The 22958-nt window shown below is 39.5% G+C and overlaps 1 protein-coding gene across 1 annotated transcript in view; it reads left to right on the top strand.

Moving 5' to 3' along the window:
* bmp5 (bone morphogenetic protein 5) overlaps positions 1 to 18136 on the top strand; it is a 37775-nt gene extending 19639 nt beyond the window's left edge. The window contains exons 3-7 of the mRNA XM_055889850.1: positions 8304 to 8452; positions 14172 to 14369; positions 14955 to 15031; positions 15452 to 15562; positions 15767 to 18136. Of these exons, the coding sequence (XP_055745825.1) occupies positions 8304 to 8452; positions 14172 to 14369; positions 14955 to 15031; positions 15452 to 15562; positions 15767 to 15916 (685 nt within the window). The 3' untranslated portion in view covers positions 15917 to 18136. The remainder of the gene's footprint in view (positions 1 to 8303; positions 8453 to 14171; positions 14370 to 14954; positions 15032 to 15451; positions 15563 to 15766) is intronic.
* Positions 18137 to 22958: the final 4822 nt, after the last annotated feature.

The raw sequence follows: 22958 nt of genomic DNA, 5'->3' as shown, positions 1-22958 counted from the left end.
TGCAAGCTGAAGAACACCATCCCAACCGTGATGCACGGGGGTGGCAGCATCATGTTGTGGGGCTGCTTTGCTGCAGCAGGGACTGGTGCACTTCACAAAATAGATGGCATCACGAGGCAGGAAAATTATGTGGAAATATTGTTATAACATTTCAAGTCATCAGTCAGGAAGTCAAAGCTTGGTCGCAAATAAGTCCTCAAAATGGGCAATGACTCCAAGCATACTTCCAAATTTGTGGCAAAATGGCTTAAGGACAATAAAGTCAAGGTATTGGAGTGGCCAACACTAAGCCCTGACCTCAATCCCATAGAAAATGTATGGGCAGAACTGAAAAAGCGTGTGAGATCAAGGAGGCCTACAAACCTGAATCAGTTACACCAGCTCTGTCAGTAGGAATGGGCCAAAATTCACCCAACTTATTGTGGGAAGCTTGTGGAAGGCTACCCGAAACGTTTGACCCAAGTTAAACAATTTAAAGGCTATACTACCAAATACTAATTGAGTGTGTGCAAACTTCTAACCCACTGTGAATGTGATGAAAGAAATAAAAGCTGAAATAAATCATTCTCTCTACTATTATTCTGACATTTCACATTCTTAAAATAAAGTGATGATCCTAACTGACCTAAGACAGGGATTTTGTACTCGTATTAAATGTCAGGAATTGTGAAAAACACATTTGAAATGTATTTGGCTAAGGTGTATGTAAACTTCCAACTTCAACTGTATATTTCAGCAGGGGTGCCACCAGGGTTGGGTAGGTTACTTTCTAAATGTAATCGGTTACAGTTGCAAGTTACCTGTCCAATATTGTAATCAGTAACGTAACTTTTGGATTATCCTAACTCAGTAACTTAATCTAATTATGTGCAGTTACTTTTCGATTACTTTCCCCTTAAGAGGCATTCGAAGAAGACAAAAATGTATGTTACCAATTGAACGACATCTTTTTCATGATAAATCAATGTTAACGTTTAGGTAGCTGGCCATACATCAATGTTACAATTTACTTTATGGGTTAGTTATTTAGGCTTCTTCTAACCCATCGCTTTCTACTAAATATAATAACACAATTTAATTATATCTTTACATTAATTTATATAATTTATAAGTCCAAAAATGGATGTAGCAACTACAGATTGCCCCTTTAAGTCTATCAAAAGTGTGTTAGTTTGAGCATGTGTCCATTAGGCCTATGGATGCATTTTATTTTATCAGCATGAAATAGATTGAGTAATAAAAGTCCTACTTTTATTCCATAGGCTGGGATCCGCACTATGCATCTGTTGTAAGAGCAAATTTTTCACTAGCTGTCCACTGGTTTCAAAAACAATGATTGATAGGCAGCTTAAACTTCTGGAATTCAACCATTATTGGGTTCAAATATACTTTTAGATTTGTTGAACAGCCATCCAAGGCGCAAATAGCTAAATGAGAGAGCAGCAGTGTGATTCACATCAATGCGCTATGTAGATATCAATAATAAGTGATATCCGTATTACAGTAGACTACACCAGTGCTGGTAATCTTACCGCCAAGGGTTTATTCAAGTTGGATAATCTTTGGATGCCGACAGCAGTCGCACCATTGGAAGACATAGTTTGGACTGTAGCAGTCGCACCATTGGAAGACATAGTTTGGACTGTAGCAGTCGCACCATTGGAAGACATAGTTTGGACTGTAGCAGTCGCACCATTGGAAGACATAGTTTGGACTGTAGCAGTCGCACCATTGGAAGACATAGTTTGGACTGTAGCAGTCGCACCATTGGAAGACATAGTTTGGACTGTAGCAGTCGCACCATTGGAAGACATAGTTTGGACTGTAGCAGTCGCACCATTGGAAGACATAGTTTGGACTGTAGCAGTCGCACCATTGGAAGACATAGTTTGGACTGTAGCAGTCGCACCATTGGAAGACATAGCTTGGACTGTAGCCTACAAACGCCTATTCCTGCTCTTTTCTCGTGATCCATCAAACACATTTGGTGTGTCATCATAGTGGTCTCTGACTTGGGGTCAGACTCGCTCAGGTGGAACAAACTTAAACTTAAACTTGTGCCTTTTTTCAATACTGATTTGAATGTCATTGAGAAAACAGAGAAGTGTCAAAGATTTTTTCCGCAAACATCCTTTCTGAATTTAAAAGTAATCCTCGATGTAATCATCTAGTTTTTCAAAAGTATCTGTAATCTGATTGCAATATTTTAGTTTGTAACGTAACGGATTATATTTACCGTTTTTTTTTACTCCCTTACACGTAATCCGTTACTCCTCAATCCTGGGCGCCACTTTTAGAAGTTTGGTTTTAGAAGTGGGAGGGACAACCTGGCGGGGGATCTGGGGGTCCTCCCCCAGAAGTTTGTTGGGGATCTAAAGCTAATTTCCTGCATTTTTACACAATCCAATATGCCGTCTCTATTTAAAACAAAAAGTCAGCAAAAATTCCCAGTCATCAAGCTAGGTAAGAGATCATAATTTAAATGTGCTTAACCAATAGCCTAACAAATGAACAACTCCTTAATTAAAAAATATAAAGACTTTTCATTGTCTTTATTAAGACTTCCTCTCCACCAAATTTAAGCCAGACCGACCAGCCAGCCTGATCCGTCTGCACGCTCGATCCTCACCAGTCTAGTCAATAACTCAACTCTCTCCCAAAACAATTTCCTTCCCAGCTCCCACCTTTAATTGTTTTAATTCTCAAGGAAAATGTTTGGAAACAACAAAAACACACCAAAAAATATATACATGTCAAATTTACATTAACTCACAGAAACAGCAAATCCTCAATATAATTAGTATCATAAGCCTAATAGTACTGTATAGCTCTTTTTACTTGCACACAATATAGCTGGGTCACCCCTTCCTGTCCCTAGGGGTCCACCACACTGCAGTGCCCCAACCCAACAAACCCCACTCAACTTTAGGATCTTTGTGAAATATTAATTTATTGGTTTTGGGTGTGTTAGGCCAAGACCAGAGTGACAACCCACAGGAGGGCAGACCCCCAGGGCCAGAACTGAGCAGCCCAGCAGCTAGGGATTGCCTAAATAGTTATCTCCACTGACGTGGGCATGTTTTCAATACAGACTCCTTTAGTCATACTGTATTCCATGTAAGGCACCCAGACCTTATGCAAGTTGCCCAGTATACCCTTAATATTGTAATAAATCAATTCTGGTGATACATAACTTGACATTGTGGGAGGATAACCAACCTTCCAATTAATGTCAATGCATTTCTTAGCTGCTATACATGCTTGGTTATACAGTTTCTTCTAATAATAGTCTCCAGCATCAACATTTCCAAGCAAACAACACAGGTAGAAGGAATAATCTGTAGACATGCTGAGATAAAAGAACATACTCTTTGCCAGAATTAAGCCAGCCTTCACAAGACCATAACATATGCAAATATGTCCCCTTTTGTGTTTTACACCTCCAGCAGAGGAATACCATTTCTTAGTGCTTGTAATTCAGTTTCACTGGCATATAGTGCATTCTATGGATGGTCTTAAACTGCCTGAGATGATATGAACATGACTGGGCATTCAAACATATCTGTATCCATTCATCATCATCAATAGCTTGTACCAGGGGCCAGATTCACAAAACATTACTTACGAAAAATGTAAGAAGTTTCTTAAGGAAAAAAATAGGAAGTTCATAAGATAGAACTTAAATGCAATTCCTCAAAATGTTCTTAGGAATTCGTAGTTTTCTTAGGAACTTCGTAAATATCTTTCTTAAGAACTTCGTAAATATCTTTCCTTATGTGGCATTGTCATTAGTGACGTGCTTGAAACCAATAAATAAGCCTATGTGACAGGAATGATCGGATTTGGTTATTTTGTTATTTTTCACACATTATAGCCATCAGACTAACTATATCAAAATCAAAAATTGATAACCAAGAAAAGAGATTGAAGTGATGGTGGAGGAAATAGCAGCCAGGAAAAGGTTGCTATTGGTGAAACTTTCTAACTGTGTGGTCACTGCAGACCAAAAAGAAAGGATGGGCGAGAGTGGCCGAGTCTGTCTCTGCCGTCGGGGGTATGGCAAGGGACAGTGACGCCGTAAAAAAGAAGTGGCCCGACGTCAAATATTCAAATAGTTAACAACAAGTCGGCTGCTAAGAAGTAGGGAGCTGAGAGACCATTCATGTGGACCAGCTGGAGGAGAAGGTGTCGTCCATCGTAGAGATGGTGGTAGAGAGACTGCGCAACCGGTAAATTAGTTAGCTACGTTAGCTAGCTAACGTGTAAAGACATTATAGCCAACATAGCTAACAACGTTAACGTTAGCTAAGTTAGCCATGTTCTTCTTTGCAAATTGACGAGATAGAGCTAGCTATTTAACACTTCTAGAATATTGTAATATGTTGTTAATTACTAGCTAGCTAGATAACGCGTGTTTAATTTGTATTCTTGCTGTATTTAAATATCCGTTAGCCAACTGTGTCTGTGGCGCAAGAAAACGATCATGGTTACAGGCGTATCCATTCGTCTCAAGAACGGGTGTTTAGCTGTCCTAAAGTTAAGTACATTTCCAAGACGAAATCCTAAAGCATTATTTTCAAGAATCCCATTTCTTCTTAACTTTTTTCTTTGGAAGAAATTTAGGAAAAACCTTAAGAACACTTCCAATAACTTTATTGAGGAATAGCAATTTTTCTTAACTTTATTCTTAAGTCTATAGTCAAGGGAAAAAAAGTATGTTAAGAAGAAATTTCTTCTTAGGAATCTTAAGGTTTTGTGAATCCTGCCCCTGGGTCTTCTTCACATTTTTGTTTCAGAGTGTTTTGTGACATCAGGCAAAGCCTCTATCAACCATTGATACAGTTTGGAAACCGTATGTGGCTTGTCCAGTGTTTGCTACACAGAGAGAATAACGTTTTGTATCTGCAAAACTTCACCTCAGCTCCGTCACAGACTGGTCTTCCCAGGCTGCCTGACTCTGCTGAGACAACTGTCACCATCTGATCCTCCTAAGATGAGGCATGACAAAGAATTATCTTGGTGATGTTATCCAAGAATATAATCAATGGTTCAATAATTGAAATGACCATCATTCCCAGATCTCAGACTGTAGCTTTAAGCTGCTGTCCTGTGGCTACTGTAGGTCTACCCATCAATTCAAGATGGAACTTTGTATCATTCACTGATATTGTTAATATACTGCAAAATTCACCTGAGCTCTGTAGATTGGTCTTCCCTGACCCATGTCACCATCTAATCCTGCTTAGACATGATGAGCAGTGTTGTGTACTGTCTGTGCACTAGAGGGCGGCATTCTCGAGGTATGCCTGCAGGACCTGACAGAGATCATTGCGGCGCGGTCTGCATTTTTCATGCTGCAGGCGGTCAGACAAATGACTTTGGGATGAAAATATTTTTCTTGTCCCACAGATTATTTGGAAACGGTCCTCTTTCTGCTTTGTATGCGTTAGCCTATTGTATTGTATTGTATTATTAACTTCTTATGGGCAGGTGGGACGGTAGCGTCCCACCTGGCCAACATCCAGTGAAATTGCAGAGCGCAAAATTCAAAAGTACTAAATTCAAATAGTTAACATTCTTGAAAATATATGTGTTATACATCAAAATAAAGCGTAACTTCTTGTTAATCCAGCCGCTGTGTCAGATTTCAGAAAGGCTTTACCGCGAAAGCATACCATGCGATTATCTGAGGACAGCGCCCCGCATACAAACACATGAAAATCATTTTTCAACCAGGCGACACAAAAGTCAGAAATAGCGATATAATTAATTCCTTACATTTGAAGATCTTCTTCTGTTGGCACTCCAAAATGTCCCATAAACATCACAAATGGTCCTTTTGTTCGATAATATCCTTCTTTATGTCCCCCCCCCAAAAAATCTGCGTTTGATTCAGAAATACACCGGTTTCAACTCGCCCAACATGCCTACAAGTATCTAATAAGTTACCTGTAACTTGGTCCAAACATTTCAAACAATGTTCCTAATCCAACCTCAGGTACCCTGAAAACGTAAATAATCGATACAATTTCAGACGGAATAAACTGTTTCTAATACCACATAAAAACAATGTGAAGTGCTCTCCAGTTCACGTGCACCAAAACAGTAGAGCCCACCTGGAGTGACACTTACAATGAATAGGACTACTTCTTTATTTCTCAAAAGAAAAACATTGAACAATTTCTAAAGACTGTTGTCATCTAGTGGAAGCCATAGGAACTGCAACCAGGTTCCTAATAATAAGGGTATCCCATAGAAACCCATTGGAAAATCCTATGACCTCAATTTTTTTCCCCCTGGATAGTTTGTCCTCGGGGTTTCGCCTGCCAAATCAGTTCTGTTATACACACAGACATTAATTTAACAGTTTTAGAAACTTTAGAGTGTATTCTATCCATATCTACCAATTATATGCATATCCTAACTTCTGGGCCTGAGTAACAGGCAGGTTACTTTGGGCACACTTTTCATCCAGATGTCAAAATACTTCTCCCTACCCACATATTTTTTTCGCATTACTCACACACTCAGAATATGGTGCTTCAACTTTAGTAGCCTACCTCTCCTAGTTGGACGTGAGAGTTCAAGTGCATCTAGTATGTGTGGTCTCATTGAAATAGACTAAGCTGCATACATGGGCAGAGAATCACGTGGCTGTTAACTTGAATATGATTAGACTGTAGTTTACTACATTGTCTGTAAATAAATATTGGTAATGGAACAAAGCGGAGGGCGCTCAACCAACGTGAGTTGAAGTGCAATCCAAAAATGTAATCATCACTGAAAAGAAAAAGGCACAATATACACATGGGTTAGGCTACGATGGTGAGCGAGGGTTGCGCCTTTTCATTTTCAATAAGCATTGATTAACCATTTATTTGTCAATGTCTGCAAATCGTCCTCCTAAAAGGTAGGCTATATCCTATAGGACTCTGCAAAAAAATAGCAAGTATCGCTGTCATCATTCTTGCTGCTTCAAGTTCAGTAGCCATACAGTACCTGCGAGATCAGGTGCGCTTGTGGTTTCAATTAAATAGAGTAGGCTATAGCCAATGCATGTGCAGAGAAGCACTGGGCAGTTATCTTTCCAAGAAAATGTACTTCCTAATTAGTTTACTACATTCCCTAGAAATAGGCCTAAATATTGATCACCCATATTTCTAGGTCTGAAAATCTTCCCACTCCTTAAAGGTAGGCCCAAAAATACTGTACATACAAGCAACTGCTGTTATATAGTTATAATAGGGACCTCATATCGCAATCTGACAGACAGCTAGAGGCTAGAGCTGACCTGGCTATGGTAGCTACTAGCTAGTGCAGCTAATTAATTCACCTCAGTAGAGAGAGGATGAAACTTTAGCAAATGTTATATGTCAGTCACACTAGCTAATAGCTCAGCACTGCGAATAAACACTAGTTTTTTTTTTCTGTTAAGTTAAACAGCAGTTACCTTACCAGCTGTGGTGTCCGGATGGTCCTAAATCCAGCCTGCTGAACACTCCAAACAGCCTAGCGGACCACTCTGAGGCGTCCACGTCATCCTAAAGCACACCGTTGCCACTTTTTGTATCGTATTGCAATGATAAAACTGTAGGGACAGAAATGTAATTTCAGAATGTAAATTATTCCATTAGCTATTTATTGTGGAATTGTTAGATATTACTTGTTAGATATTGCTGCACGGTCAGTAATAGAAGCACAAGCATTTCGCTACACTCGCAATAACATCTGCTAAACACATGATTGTGACCAATAAAATTTGATTCGATTTTATTTGAGTTTGAAATGCAATTTCAGAATGTAAGGGACGACATGACCCCCCGTCCCCAGTGAAAGTTGCGTGCCTGTATTTCAGAAGAATTTACTTCAAAATATGGGGCTCAAAGGACAGAGCAAATGGATCAATAAATTGAACTAGTAAGACATGTTTGTCAAAGGATGTTTTTGGCTCAGATCTGAGAGAACGATGGAAGAAATTGCATCCAGTAGGGATTATTAAATGGTACTTTGTTTCTATAATAATTTCCAATATGGTATGTCAGGGCCTCCTGAACTGTTCTTCTGCTTCCAAGTCTAAACGACACAGAGGAAGCATGTTCTCTCTTCGTGCAAGTTTTAACAAAATTAACATGGATAAACAGGAATTTCATGATTAGTTCCAGAGCTTAAAGAGGAGAGGAATCCCCATCAATTATATCACCACTGTGCTACATCTTTTTTGATAAATAAATCAAACTATTACACATCATAATGTATGTGCATTGCTTTGAGTATTGATTTTCTATGTATTTTTTCCTCAACAGGGATGCAGAGACGTTCTTGTTGGATTCCAAAAAGATCAAGGCCTCTGATGGGGGCTGGCTGGTCTTTGATATCACAGCTACCAGTAACCACTGGGTGCTGAACCCACTGCAGAACATGGGTCTGCAGCTCTCTGTTGAAACTATGGATGGTAATGGAAGCATTACTTTTCTTCAGCCTGTGTTGTTGCTGGGAATTACATATAGAAAAGCAAATGGCAGTTAAACTTTGTAGTTACCCCTAAACTGGTCTTCCAAAGTCACACCCAAGTTCTTTGCCATCTTGTAGGTAGACACAGCTGTCCATAGAGGAGAGTTTAGGTCTTATTGTCAGGGTTTGAGGTTGCGATGTTGATGTTTACCATGAAGAGATACATACGGTACCATATCATAACCTGTATGTCAGATGAGAGAAGGACAGACAGAGCTGTTCGCCTTCTGCATAGCAAAGGTAGGATAAGCCCTGTGAAGAGAAAACAGAGCCCTATGACTTGGTTGTGGTCTACAGAGAGTACAACAGGGGAGGAGAACTGAGCCCTGGGGAAAGGGGAAAGGGGGATACCTAGTCAATTGTACAACTGAATACCTTTAACTGAAATGTGTCTACCGCATTTAACCTAACACCTGTTGCTTGGCTTCATGGCTCCTAGTTCTTAACTGCCTTGCCTAGTTAAAATTAAAATAAACAAATGTTAAGGATAGATCCTCTTCATGTGTTTGTAGGGCATCCTGAGATGCACATTCCTCATAGAGGTGGGCTTCAGAGCAGGATCTGATGTTTCACATGCTTATAAAATGGCTGTTTTAGTAGTAAAGAATTTAAGTATGTTCATTTGGGAATTTTTTTCAGGAACAATGTTAATGTTAAAAATATATATATTTTATTATTATATGCACGCTAGAGTAAATTGAGCCATAATCCTTGCATCTATTTTTATGCTATTTATATTACGTTAACTGATGACATATGACCATAAATCAATAATAAAGCCTCTTTGTGGTTTGAGATTAGTGCAGTCAAGCCAAGTGTAACGGACCTTGCATATGCTCATAACAACAATGCAAGCTTACATGTTGCAAGGATTTTGACCCTCTTTTGGTTGGTGCAATTAAAGAGTTTCAAGTCTACAAGTCCTCAGTCCAGCCTCTCTCAGCCTACTGCGGACAGTCTGAGCACTGATGGAGGGATTGTGCATTCCTGGTGTAACTCAGGCAGTTGTTGTTGCCATCCTATACCTGTCCCACAGGTGTGATGTTCGAATGTACCGATCCTGTGCAGATGTTGTTACACGTGGTCTGCCACTGCGAGGATGATCAGCTGTCCGTCCTGTCTCCTTGTAGTGCTGTCTTAGGCGTCTCACAGTACGGACATTACAATTTATAGCCCTGGCCACATCTGCAGTCCTCATGCCTCCTTGCAACATGCCTAAGGCATGTTCATGCAGATGAGCAAGGACCCTGGGCATCTTTTGTTTTGTGTTTTTAGAGTCAGTAGAAAGGCCTCTTTAGTTTTCTAAGTTTTCATATCTGTGACCTTAATTGCCTACCACCTGTAAGCTGTTAGTATCTTAACGACCGTTCAACAGGTTCATGTTCATTAATTGCTTATGGTTCATTGAACAAGCATGGGAAACAGTGTTTAAACCGTTTACAATGAAGATCTGTGGATTTTTACAAATTATCTTTGAAAGACAGGGTCCTGAAAAAGGGACGTTTCTTTTTTTGCTGAGTTTAGCGCGCTTCTGTCTATTTGAGCTGGTCAATATGTCTAAGTAATCCTGGCTACCGTGGCTTTTTTTAAGTGTATCATGTATTAAAACTGCATAAGTGTTGCTCTCCACTTTCTGGGGGACTGAGTTTTGAAATCAGTGGAATATAATAGCTAAGGAGATTGAGAAAACACCTGTCTCCGGATTACATCTTCAACCTAAGGGCAACCATGGCATCCGACATGAGACGCTTCCAACCATGAATAATGTAAGATAAGGAAAGATATTAAGATATTCTAGCTAGCTACATTTTCAGATATTACAGATATTGACAGAAAAAGCCATCAGAATGTTCGGATCAACCCTACTAATTGGCCAAAGCATCCGGTGTGCACTCTGAACGCGAAATGCTCTGAATTTACTAACGGACAATCTGACAACACAGTTGCAGTCTCCAATGCTCTGGATAACACAACAGCCTAACCAGCTTTGCTAGGGTGAGTAATGTTCAGTGAGCTGTTCTCTCTCACTTACGTAGCTAACAAGTTAGCTTGGGTGCTTGACTGCTGCTGTTAGTACATTCGCAACAACCCTTAAGAGCTGGGTGGGGCTAAAGCTGAAGAGGGTGTGAATGATGCTGAATGGGTGTAGACAAAGAAGGGCTCTCCAATAGTAGTACCAGAACATTTAAAGGCTATTGTCTCAAAAGAGAGTTTATCAACTTTCAAAGCAAAATTACTTTCCCATTGTTCCTCAACTGTAGTATATGATGTACCATTTTGTAGCTCTGAGTCTCTACTTTTATCCAATGTAAAAAACACAATCTTAAATTTTTCTACATAAGACTGATTTAAGCTGGTCGGTCACAAATATACATGATACGAACATACCATTGGGCTAAGGAGTATTGGTGTCTCTGAGGGGTCTTTGTCCTGGTTTGCTAACTACCTCCCTCAAAGAGTGCAGTGTATAAAATCAGAATATCTACTGTCTCAGCCACTGCCTGTCACCAAGGTATACCCCAAGGCTCGATCCTAGGACCGATCCTCAATCCTATGCTCTTCTCAATTTACATCAACAACATAGCTCATGTAGTAGGAAGCTCTCTCATCCAATTATATGCAAATGATACAGTCTTATACTCAGCTACCCCCTCCCCGGATTTTGTGTCCAAAAAGCTTCATCTGCCCTTTAAACAAAGGTCATATGGTTTGGTAAAAAGAAAGCCCCTCTCCCCACAGGTGTGATTACTACCTCTGAGGGTTTAGAGCTTGAAGTAGTCACCTCATACAAGTACTTGGGAGTATGGCTAGATGGTACACTGTCCTTCTCTCAGCACATATCAAAACTGCAGGCTAAAGTTAAATCTAGACTTGGTTTCTTCTATCGTAATCGCTCCTCTTTCACCCCTGCTGCCAAACTAACCCTGATTCAGATGACCATCCTACCCATGCTAGATTACGGAGATGTAATTTATAGATCAGCAGGCAATGGTGCTCTCGAGCGGCTGGATGTTCTTTACCATTCGGCCATCAGATTTGCCACCAATGCTGCTTGTAGGACACATCACTCTGTATACCCGTCGCAAGACCCACTGGTTGAAGCTTATTTATAAAACCCTCTTAGTGCTCTCTCCCCCCTATTTGAGATATCTACTGCAGCCCTCATCCTCCACTTACAACACCCGTAATGCCAGTCACATTCTGTTAAAGGTCCCCAAAGCACACCCATCCCTGGGTCACTCGTCTTTTCAGTTCGCTTCAGCTAGCGACTGGAACAAGCTGCAACAAACACTCAAACTGGACATTTTTATCTCAATCTCTTCATTCAAATACTCAATCATGGACACTCTTATTGACAGTTGTGGCTGCTTTGCGTGATGTATTTTTGTCTCTACCTTCTTGCCCTTTGTGCTGTTGTCTGTGCCCAATAATGTTAGTACCCTGTTTTGTGCTGCTACCATGTTGTGCTGCTGCCATGTTGTGTTGCAACCATGTTGTTTTCATGTGTTGCTGCCATGCTATGTTGTTGTCTTAGGTCTCTCTTTATGTAGTGTTGTCTCTCTTGTCGTGTTGTGTGCTTTGTCCGATGTTTTATTTAATATATGTTTATTTTTAATTCCAGCCACAATCCCCGCAGGAGGCCTTTTGCCTTTTGGTAGGCCATCAATGTAAACTTGCCAAGTTAACTGACTTGCCAAGTTAAATAAAGGTTAAATAAAAAATAAAAAATTCCAGCTAAACAACGTATACGTTTTGTAGCGTTTTGCCAAAAAATATCAAAATATGCAGTTGAAGTCGGAAGTTTACATGCACTTAGGTTAGAGTCATTAAAACTCGTTTCTCAACCTCTCCACAAATTTCTTGTTAACAAACTATAGTTTTGGCAAGTCGGTTAGGACATCTACTTTGTGCATGACACAAGTAATTTTTCCAACCATTGCTTACAGACAGATTATTTAACTTATAATTCACTGTATCACAATTCCAGTGGGTCAGAAGTTTACATACACTAAGATGTCTGTGCCTTTAAACAACTTGGACAATTCCAGAAAATTATGTCATGGCTTTAGAAGCTTCTGATAGGCTAATTGACATCATTTGAGTCAATTGGAGGTGTACCTGTGGATGTATTTCAAGGCCTACCTTCAAACTCAGTGCCTCTTTGATTGACATCAAGGGAAAATCAAAAGAAATCAGCCAAGACCTGAGAAAAAAAAATGTAAACCTCCACAAGTCTGGTTCATCCTTGGGGGCAATTTCCAAACGCCTGAAGGTGCCACGTTCATCTGTACAAACAATAGTATGCAAGTATAAACACCAAGGGACCACGCAACCATCATACCGCTCAGGGAGGAGACGCTTTCTGTCTCCTAGAGATGAACGTACTTTGGTGAGGAAAGTTTGAATCAATCCCAGAACAACAGCAAAGGACCTTGTGAATATGCTGGAGGAAACAGGTACAAAAGTATCTATATCCACAGTAAAACAAGTCCTATATCGACATAACCTGAAAGGCCGCTCAGCAATGAAGAATCCACTGCTCCAAAACCACCATAAAAAAGCCAGACTACGGTTCACAACTGTACATGGGGACAAAGATCGTACTTTTTGGAGAAATGTCCTCTGGTCTGATGAAACAAAAATAGAACTGTTTGGCCATAATGACCATCGTTATGTTTGGAGGCAAAAGGGGGAGGCTTGCAAGCCGAAGAACACCATCCCAACCATGAAGGGGGCAAGAGGGTGGCAGCGTAATGTTGTGGGGGTGCTTTCCTGCAGGAGGGACTGGTGCACTTCACAAAATAGATGGCATCATGAGGTAGGAAAATTATGTGGATATATTGATGTAACATCTCAAGACATCAGTCAGGAAGTTAAAGCTTGGTCACAAACTGGTCTTCCAAATGGGCAATGACCCCAAGCATACTTCCAAAGTTGTGGCGAAATGGCTTAAGGACAACAAAGTCAAGGTATTGGAGTGGCCACCACAAAACCCTGAACTCAATCCCATAGAAAATTTGTGGGCAGAACTGAAAAAGCGTACGGCAGGAAGGAGGCCTACAAACCTGACTCAGTTACACCAGCTCTGTCAAGAGGAATGGGCCAAAATTCACCCAACTTATTGTGGGAAGCGTGTGGAAGGCTACCCGAAACGTTTGACCCAAGTTAAACAATTTAAAGGCAATGCTATCAAATACTAATTGAGTGTATGTAAACTTCTGACCCACTGGGAATGTGATGAAAGAAATAAAAGCTGAAACAAATAATTCGCTCTACTATTATTCTGACATTTCACATTCTTAAAATAAAGTGATGATACTAACTGACCTAAGAGGGGGAATTTTTACTGAGATTAAATGTCAGGAATTGTGAAAAACTGAGTTCAAATGTATTTGGCTAAGGTGTATGTAAACTTCTGACTTCAACTGTACATCTAAAAATCTCTGAATGAAACATCTGAGAACGGTAATATTTTACACACACGTGACAGTATCCATAAGCCATCCTTTCTGATGTAAAAACACAAATGTGAAGGATTGGTTGATATTTCCTTTTGGAAATAAACTCTTATGTTGCGCCCCGGTGATTGCATTTGATTCAATAGGAACGTAATTATGCTTCTGTTTGCTGCTATTCAACACTGCTTGTTGTTTTAAAAGGACGGAGTATCAACATGAAGTCTGCTGGCATCGTTGGTAGGAATGGACCACAATCCAAACAGCCGTTCCTAGTCTCATTCTTCAAGGCCAGTGAGGTATTGTTGCGCTCTGTCAGGGCCGCTGGTGGAAAGAAAAAGAATCACAATCGCAACAAATCAGCTGGTCAACAGGAATCATCACAGGCACCGAAAAGTGGAGGTGGGCATATTAAACGATCATAATTGTTATGTCTACACTCCAGGATGTTATGTCTACTCAAGCAGCCTCTTATTGCCAATTAGCCTTGTTTTGGCAGTACAGTGTACTATAGATCCATATAAAACAGGTCGATTTTCAAAATAATAACCTACCTGCTGAATCTTTTACCCTTCCTTCAACTCAGGATGGTCCATGGATATTAACATGTAACGCTCACCTTACACAAATACTCTAGCTAAAGTACACAAAACGTCCCCGATGACCCTCAATAAATTTGTTTCATTTGGCTGTCATTTTATAGAAGTCTATGTGCACTTGCTTCAGCTCCACATCTGTTTGGAACTGATGTGGTTCAGTGCGTTAGGGACACCCAGTCAACACCCTTTCAGTGGCCACTTTACTGTAATAACAATAAATGAGTTGGTGCTGCCATTTGCTGTTAACAGTTTGTTAACATTTCATTAATCATTTTCTAGTTTCCTATTGTCCAAAATAATAATAGTGCTCAATAAAATAAAATAAAAGCCTAAGGATGCATGAAAAACCGGTAAACTTGCAGATTAATTTAATGTTTCTTGTTTTCAGATCATAACACCAGTGAACAGAAACAAGCCTGCAAGAAGCATGAACTTTACGTCAGCTTCCGAGACTTAGGGTGGCAGGTAAGAAAGATGGAATACCATTTGAACTTTACCATGTTTATTCTACACTGTCACAAGCATGTCAGAGCAGAAGGCACATAGGCTGCATTCAGACAGGCAGCCCAATTCAGCCCAATTTTTTTTTTCTCCACTAATTGGCCTTCTGACCAATAACATCAGCTCTTTTTCATGGCTGATTTGATTGGTCAAAAGATCAATTAGTTTAAAAAAGATATCAGAATCATAACATGTGTGTTACATGTGTGTGTTTGTAACAACGTCTCTTTTAGTTTCAACACTTATTTAGGGTATTCAATGCAGTGCACGAGAAACAGACAGATGACTGACTAAAGAAAACACATCAAGTGTCAATGAAGTGTCTTCAATATTCAATGAGGAGCACGTTGAGGCTTATTTTGTCTTTTTTAATTCTATTTGAAGGACTGGATTATTGCACCTGAAGGCTATGCTGCTTTTTACTGCGATGGGGAATGTTCTTTTCCACTCAATGCGCATATGAATGCGACAAATCACGCCATTGTGCAAACCCTGGTAAGTGCAAAGCCTCAAAAGTTACTTATTTGAATTCATATTGAATTCTTTAACAATATGGTGATAATTAATCCCACACCATATAGATTTTATGAGCTTCTCAAACTGCTGCTTTGATGCTATCTCCTTTCTATACTCAGTCCTTTCTTTCTTTCAGTCATTTTAATTTATATTTTACTTAGTCCTTTCTGTTCACTTCCACAGGTCCATCTGATGTTCCCTGACAATGTGCCAAAGCCATGTTGTGCACCGACCAAGCTGAACGCTATATCTGTGCTTTACTTTGATGACAGCTCAAATGTCATCCTCAAGAAATACAGAAACATGGTCGTCAGGTCATGTGGTTGCCATTAACGGACAAGCAACGTTATATTTCAGATACTATATGTGGTATTGCTGAAAAAGTACAATATTGATTTAGATAGGTTGGAGGTGTGATGTACAGCATTATGTATATATTAGTTGTATTAACTTATTTATTTCCCCCTATTTTTGTGGTAACACTCAATATTGTACAATGAATATGACTTAGAATATGAAATTAGAGTGCATGTATATTTGACATCACTTGGCACTCTCTCCTATAGGCCATATCAAACATATACAGGTACGTTGTTATAGTTGTAGGATTTTGTTGTACATCTTAGCAAAAGGAAACTTCTCGATCCGATATGGATCTATTGGACGTATTGTTATTGAATACGGTTCAACTATGTATACACATTTTTCCAACATGGTTCTTCGGCTGTCCCTATAGGAGAACCATTTGAAGAAACCCTTTTGTTTCCAGGTAGAACCTTTTGGGGTTCCATATAGAAGCCTTTCCACATACGGTTCTACATTGAACCCAAAATGGTGCTTCTATGGGGACGGCGGAAGAACCGTTTTGGAACCCGTTTTCCAAGAGTGTATAGCACTGTTTTTCAAACTGTTAAATTAGATTTAATTTTCAAACCATTGTTTTAAACCATTCTAACCACTCAAAAAAGATTTACAAAATGCTGCTACAGTAAAATGAGGTAAAATCTTATGACATAGCAGTTGAAAATGGTTTGCGTAGCTACAGTATCTTACCTAGAAATAGTGTCAATTATTGCATCAACATTGTATTATTAAGGTTTTGTAAGCACATTATAACCTATACTAGCCTATGCAACTTGCAAAAATGTATTTGATTTATCCATCAGACGTGTTAAAGCAGAATCCGTATTGATGTCATTGAGTGAGTAAGAGCCTGGCACAACATAAATCACATTAAAGGTATGACGTAAAAGAGCAAAGTAAGTATTTCAAATAGGTTCCCTTGAATAACACTCTTGAGTTTTTCCTTCAGGCTTGAAGTTAATCATATTTACACTGTGCACAGTCTTCAGTCTATCATGAAAATGGGTTTGGAAAAACTTGTGGTTGTTTATACGGTATCCTTAGACTTCTGGCTATAAAATATATGTATATATCATGTTTTATATCAAATAAGTTATGCTGAAAGGCACTTCCTCTATGCCAAAGTCTCCCATTGCTACATTCTGTTGAATACATATTTCCAGAGTATTCACTGAAAAAACATGAGGACTGGCCTGCTATATTCTCAGACCCTTGAAATGTCATAGTTCAATAACAGTAGGAATATATGACAATTAGGCAAAAGTTGTGCAGTAGCTCTCTTAAAAGTACTTTTTGGCCAGTATATATTTTCATATTTTACATATTCAATACATAATGGATGAAACATCCCTAACATGCTGACTAGACCGGCCACGTTGCGTGCGCGAGTGTTACAAAATAAATGTACACATCATGTACACGTTATTCAATCATTTCATCCAAACTGCTTGCATGTGTCAACGAGCGTCTGCGTAGCCAGATGCTAAAATAGAACTTGGTTCCATTTGAGACGCTTGACGCGCTACAATTCCTGCCTCTCCCATCTACTCTTTTGTTTTCACGACCATACTTACCCACATGGGTGATTGAAAAATTAACAAGGAGAGATTAATCAAAGAAAACGGACAAAAAAATAATTTTAACTGTGGATTAATTTTCGGAGTAGAGAACACACAATTTTGTATGACTCAAAATGGGACAAAATTCTACAAAGATCCAGCAAAAAAATAGGACCATTTGCATTTCAGATAAAATAGCAAGTCAATGTTAATCTCCCAGGACAAATTAGCTAGCAACAGCAAGCTAGCTAAATGTCCATGAATGTTTCATGTGTGTTTCAACTTGTCCCCAAATTAATATAGATAGTTCTCAGTTGGTTTTGGTATTTTAACCTGCGTGTCATGAATGCATATGGCGGAGATAAACAAAATCAAAATGCGCACGATGGCTCACGTGGATGCATGCTTTGGGCAGGTTTGGGAGGTGTGAGAAAATACATAAGGTGTGAGAAAATACATTGTTTGCCCAATTGTGGTTATATCACTGTTATTTTTGTATTATTATTGATGTTATATTATTATTGTCATGTTGTTATGCTTCATAGTAAATTGAGTAATATATGTTTGGGAAAAATACAGGTTACTGTATTGTTAGTGTTGTTTACATATTATTAAATGATCTTTTTGAAAATGTTGCTTCCAAATACTTTCAATTTATTATTAACTAAACCAAAACATATTAAAAAGTAAACAGACAATTTACATCCCTTAAAAGATTTTCAGTTTAAACGTGAAAATAACAATTTTCCCCACCCCCAAAGGCTTAAAGCACCAATCCCACCTTAAAGAAACTCCATTGACAAACACTCTCTTTTGTCCTCCAGCTGCAGGCCTTCAAGTCTTTCAAATCCAAGTTGTCTTCGTGTATTAGTGTTTGGAATTCTATGGATGTTTTATGCACTGTTGCCGGACTACCGTCTGAGATTTATAAATGTTTGACAAGTATGATATAAACATAGGGGTCCACCCAGGGAGCCTGTACATCTGCTGCGTAGTGACAGACTGCTAGTGTTTAGTTGTTTTGTGAGCTTCAGCAGAGCTCTCTCCTGACTCCTGACAGGGAGGATTACAACATCATATTGTTTCTGTGTGTGGTGATCTGTAGTCACTAGGCACCAAAGAGGCATCCCTCCTATTTTGGAGAATATAGAATAAATGTATGGTTTAGACCATACAGTGACCAAATGTTTTACTGCTACATTATTGTTTAATGTATAGTAGTGTATAGTATGTATAGTATGTATAGTATAGTATAGTATAGTATAGTATAGTATAGTATACTATATATATATATATATATATATAGTATAGTATGTATAGTTAATGTATAGTATGTATAGTATATCAGTAGCGTCAGGGTTTGAATTGCGGTGGTGTGATCACAATGGTTGTTATGCTGTTTTCGTCTTTGCTAGCACTTAATCATGAGCCCCGCCAAGCAGCTGTTGGTAAAGCACCGTTGTGCATGGGGTTTCCATAGAGAAGTGACCTTTCAAATCAACTAGCTAGGAAATCCACGCTATTAGAACGACAACTGCCAAGAGGGAGAATATTTAAATGGATTCAGTTTTCTCTGTGACACACAAACACTTTGGAGACACAATTCAGTTCAAGACAGTTCTACTTACTTTTCTGACCACTGACATTGCCTCCTATCGTTCGAGATAAAAAGAGAAGCAATGATATTTGCCATAGTTGCTATTCCAGCTCCCACTTGGCTCAAATGGGATGAAGAACAGATAGTTAACCATTGAGGAAATGACCCCTAATAACCACCAACACACCAAGAGCAGGATTCAGTCAAACTAATTGTTTATCCAACATACATAAACAGTAGGGGTGCGTGGGTAAAATCACTGAGGAAGCCAGGCCAGAAAAAAAGCCATATTACAACCTATTTGTTGTGATAATTGCGTTGTTTGCTCTATAACCTGTTATGCCTTGCCAGAATAAATACAACTACACCTTTGTTTCCTCACAAAACCGGAGAGCAACAGTCGTCCTGTGAAGTCCACAAAGCATACGAACAGTTACATCACCTACAGCATAGTCAAGCAAGTTAATGTTTCCGACATGTTCGGACTGCTAAATAACTGATAATTTAGAACCACGGAGAGTTACCACAATATAGAACATGCTTTTAGTTTTAGTTTTCCTAGGCTACCTGGCTAAAATGCTTGCTCACTAGCCTGACTTCCTTTCATGGGCAATGATGAGCCAGTTAGTTAATTAACGTTAGCCTACTACATCTAGCAGCATATTGAACTACCATCCTCTCAGGCCATGGGCACAATATGAATTAATGGTTGGATCAGAATCGATGTTATAATCATTGGCCAGTATGGATAATTAAGTCCAAATCCATGTCTCCATCCATGGCTAATTTCACAGTTGAGCTCACTCAGTTTAGCTCAATGTTGATAGGCTTTTATTTCTTTTATGTTTTTATCAACAGAGGCCAAATGCTCTCTGGCTTCCTTTGCATTCAATTCTACGGGCTGCAACAATGTCATACTCTTTTTGACCAGACAGCATCAGATAGACGGGCTACACATACAGAGACAGAGAGGCACTGTTTTGCTTGCTCAGATGCTTTCTCCGGTGAGATACATTCAGTCTCTTGCGAATTGAATCAAAATTATGAAACACAGAGAGACGAAAGATACATTATTTTAAATAGGGTTTTTTTGTTCATTTTTGGGGGAAGCCTGGGTTCCCTTGGCATCCACGAATACACGCCACTGTACCTAAAGTACATTTTTTCGTTTATGGAGTAGCCTAGCAACAGGGAGCCTAGCGGTTAGAGAGGCGAGCAAGCAACCGGAGGGTTGCAAGATTGAATCCCGGGTCTGATGGGAACAATCTGTCGGGAAGTGAGCTGGCAAACGGAGGGTTGCTGGTATCAAATCATAGATGCCATTGCATGCCGTTGTGCCCTTGAGCAAGGCACTTAAAACCAAACAAAAACTTCTCCACGTGGCGCCATAGTAGGGCAGCCCCCTGCGCCAACCTTTCCAACCTGAGTGTTTATGTGTGTCTTTCTTCCATTGGATCTTGGGTGTACAAATAAGGTAATATTGTGTACAAATAAAGTGATATTGTGTACAACTAAAGTGATATTGTGTATGAATAAGGTGATCTTGTGTACAAATAAAGTGATCTTGTGTACAAATAAAGTGATCTTGTGTATGAATAGGTTGATCTTTTGTACAAATAAAGTGATCTTAAACTACTTCTCACACACATTTTATTCTGAAAGCTGGAAGCACCTACCTGTGAAATGAGCAGGCTTAAGTCGAATCAGAAAAAGGTTCTATCAACAGGAGCATGCGCTGTCCTAACTAATGCAATATCTCATTTAGGAAATGAGAGCAGGGACCTGGGATGAATAGCTCTTGCATTCACCCCATGTCTAACAAATCAGTCCAAGTAGGGCTTCCTGAAGTCCTTTGGTTGCCCAGGGATGTTCAGTACACTTGGAAAGGTAGATAACCAAAGGGATTAGGTTAAAGATTAATATTTATTTACACAACCGTATTGACCTTCACCAAACACAGGACATGTATTCAGCTATACTTTTTCTTCCCTCAGTCACCCCTTTTTATACCTTTTTTCTCAAATGGCAGAACATTGAGTGACTATATTTCACTCAATTTAAAGCAGTGACCAGTCTGCCCAGATGTTATGTGCGCTCCATCGAAAAGTGTTGATGTTCAATGAATAGAAGAGGCCACCTGCTAACTTAACTCTTGGCGTGGAGGATGATTTGCATTCCTGTGGCCTGTTGCCTGGCATGATTACTTCTAGCACTTACAATCCCATCTACTGTTTAATATCATGGATTCTTTCCAATCCAGCTACATTTCTCCCTCTCTATAGCGTACGGGGCTAGCATGAATAAACTCCTACTTTCAGGAACTCTCAGCAAGTATAGAGGCCTCTTAGCGTAAACCCCCTGACCACATGAAAGGAGTTGCAATACTGAGGGCAGATTGATACACTGCCTCCTTCCCCTTGGGAGGGCCTCCTGCTGAATTACAGCCTACAGTGAGTCAGAGGTGCACTGAATCCCATCACATCAACAGCCCCTTACTTCTGAGGCACACCACAAAATGGCTGCTCTGAAAACAGCAGTAAAACAACCTATGACAATCCTCTAAAGTTTGTGTAGAGTGTTTTTCTTTCTTTCTCTCTTTTTTTCTTTCTTTCTCTCTTTCTTTCATTCTTTATGTCTTTCTTTGCTTGAGTGTTACTAGTTTTGTACCTTGAACATATGTATGTTTTTATTTTATCAAGTACTATTATGAATCAATCTTCATATTCCTATGGTTTCATGGTCATTCTTAACCCAGATCAGGGAAGGGCAACTTTAATGAGGGTGGGGGCACCAAAAAACCTGAATTCATCACGAGGGCCCAAGTTTCAAGTTTCAGTATCAATGTCATGTGCACAAGTACAGTGAAATGCCTTTCTTGCAAGCTTCAATTCCAACAATGCAGTAATCAATATCAATGTAGCACTAAAAATAACATAAGGTAGCACAAAAACACAAAATAAATAAAAAATAAGAAATAAGAAGAACACGAGAAAGTAAGAAGCTATATACAGGGTCAGGCTTCAGGATATATGATAAACAGAGTAGTTGTTCGCAGGTCTGTGTACCCACATCCATACCCCCACCCCCCAGGTTTTTATATGATATGTGAGTCAAAAAGAAATCTATGGGGGCCCCCCGGCCGGTAATTCGACCATGATAAGAAGTTTAGCTAGCCGCTAAACTAACTTAGCAATCTAAGACATGTTAGCTGACATGGGCTGATCAGTAGTCATTCTCAGTAGCCAGGTTTCCATCCAATTGTCAACAGATTTTCATGCAAATATTCTACAATCCGCTTTAAAGAAAATATGCGCTTTTCCCCAACAGTGGTGTATTTACACCAAACTGACTTGTTGCAGATAAAAATTAGTGCAGCATTTTGAACTCTACCGATAGTTTTGTCACTAAAACTGTTGCGTTAAATAGCAAATGTGCTACTCTGGTCTTGTCACGTGCTCTCTAGCCAACAGCTCACAGATACAGCATTGATAGGCTTTGCGGATAGGCTAGTCTACATGATTCAATTATTATGGAAAAGAGTGAGAATATTTGTATCGGTCAAATGGCAGTCAAGAATCGATCATCATGTCACCACAATAAGACCCTCAATATTGTTTTGAAAGGAGCATCAATATTATCGTGCACTTTCACAACACTGTGAAGCTCATCATCACTTGTTTCATCTGTAGCCTAATAACCTGTATGGTTTCCTGAGTCGTAGTGGGAGGACTACACACCATGTCATCACGTGACTCCAAGTTTACATCGATATGATGGTTGCTATGTCATGGCAGCCTTCCCTCTCTTCACTAAAAGAGGGGGTGAAACAGGGATCGGACCAACACGCAGCGTAGCC

Source organism: Salvelinus fontinalis, chromosome 30 (assembly GCF_029448725.1).
Source record: "Salvelinus fontinalis isolate EN_2023a chromosome 30, ASM2944872v1, whole genome shotgun sequence".
Taxonomy (NCBI): Eukaryota; Metazoa; Chordata; class Actinopteri; order Salmoniformes; family Salmonidae; genus Salvelinus; species Salvelinus fontinalis.
The sequence above is the reverse complement of the archived record's forward strand: the minus strand, read 5'-3'. Positions and strand labels throughout refer to the sequence as shown.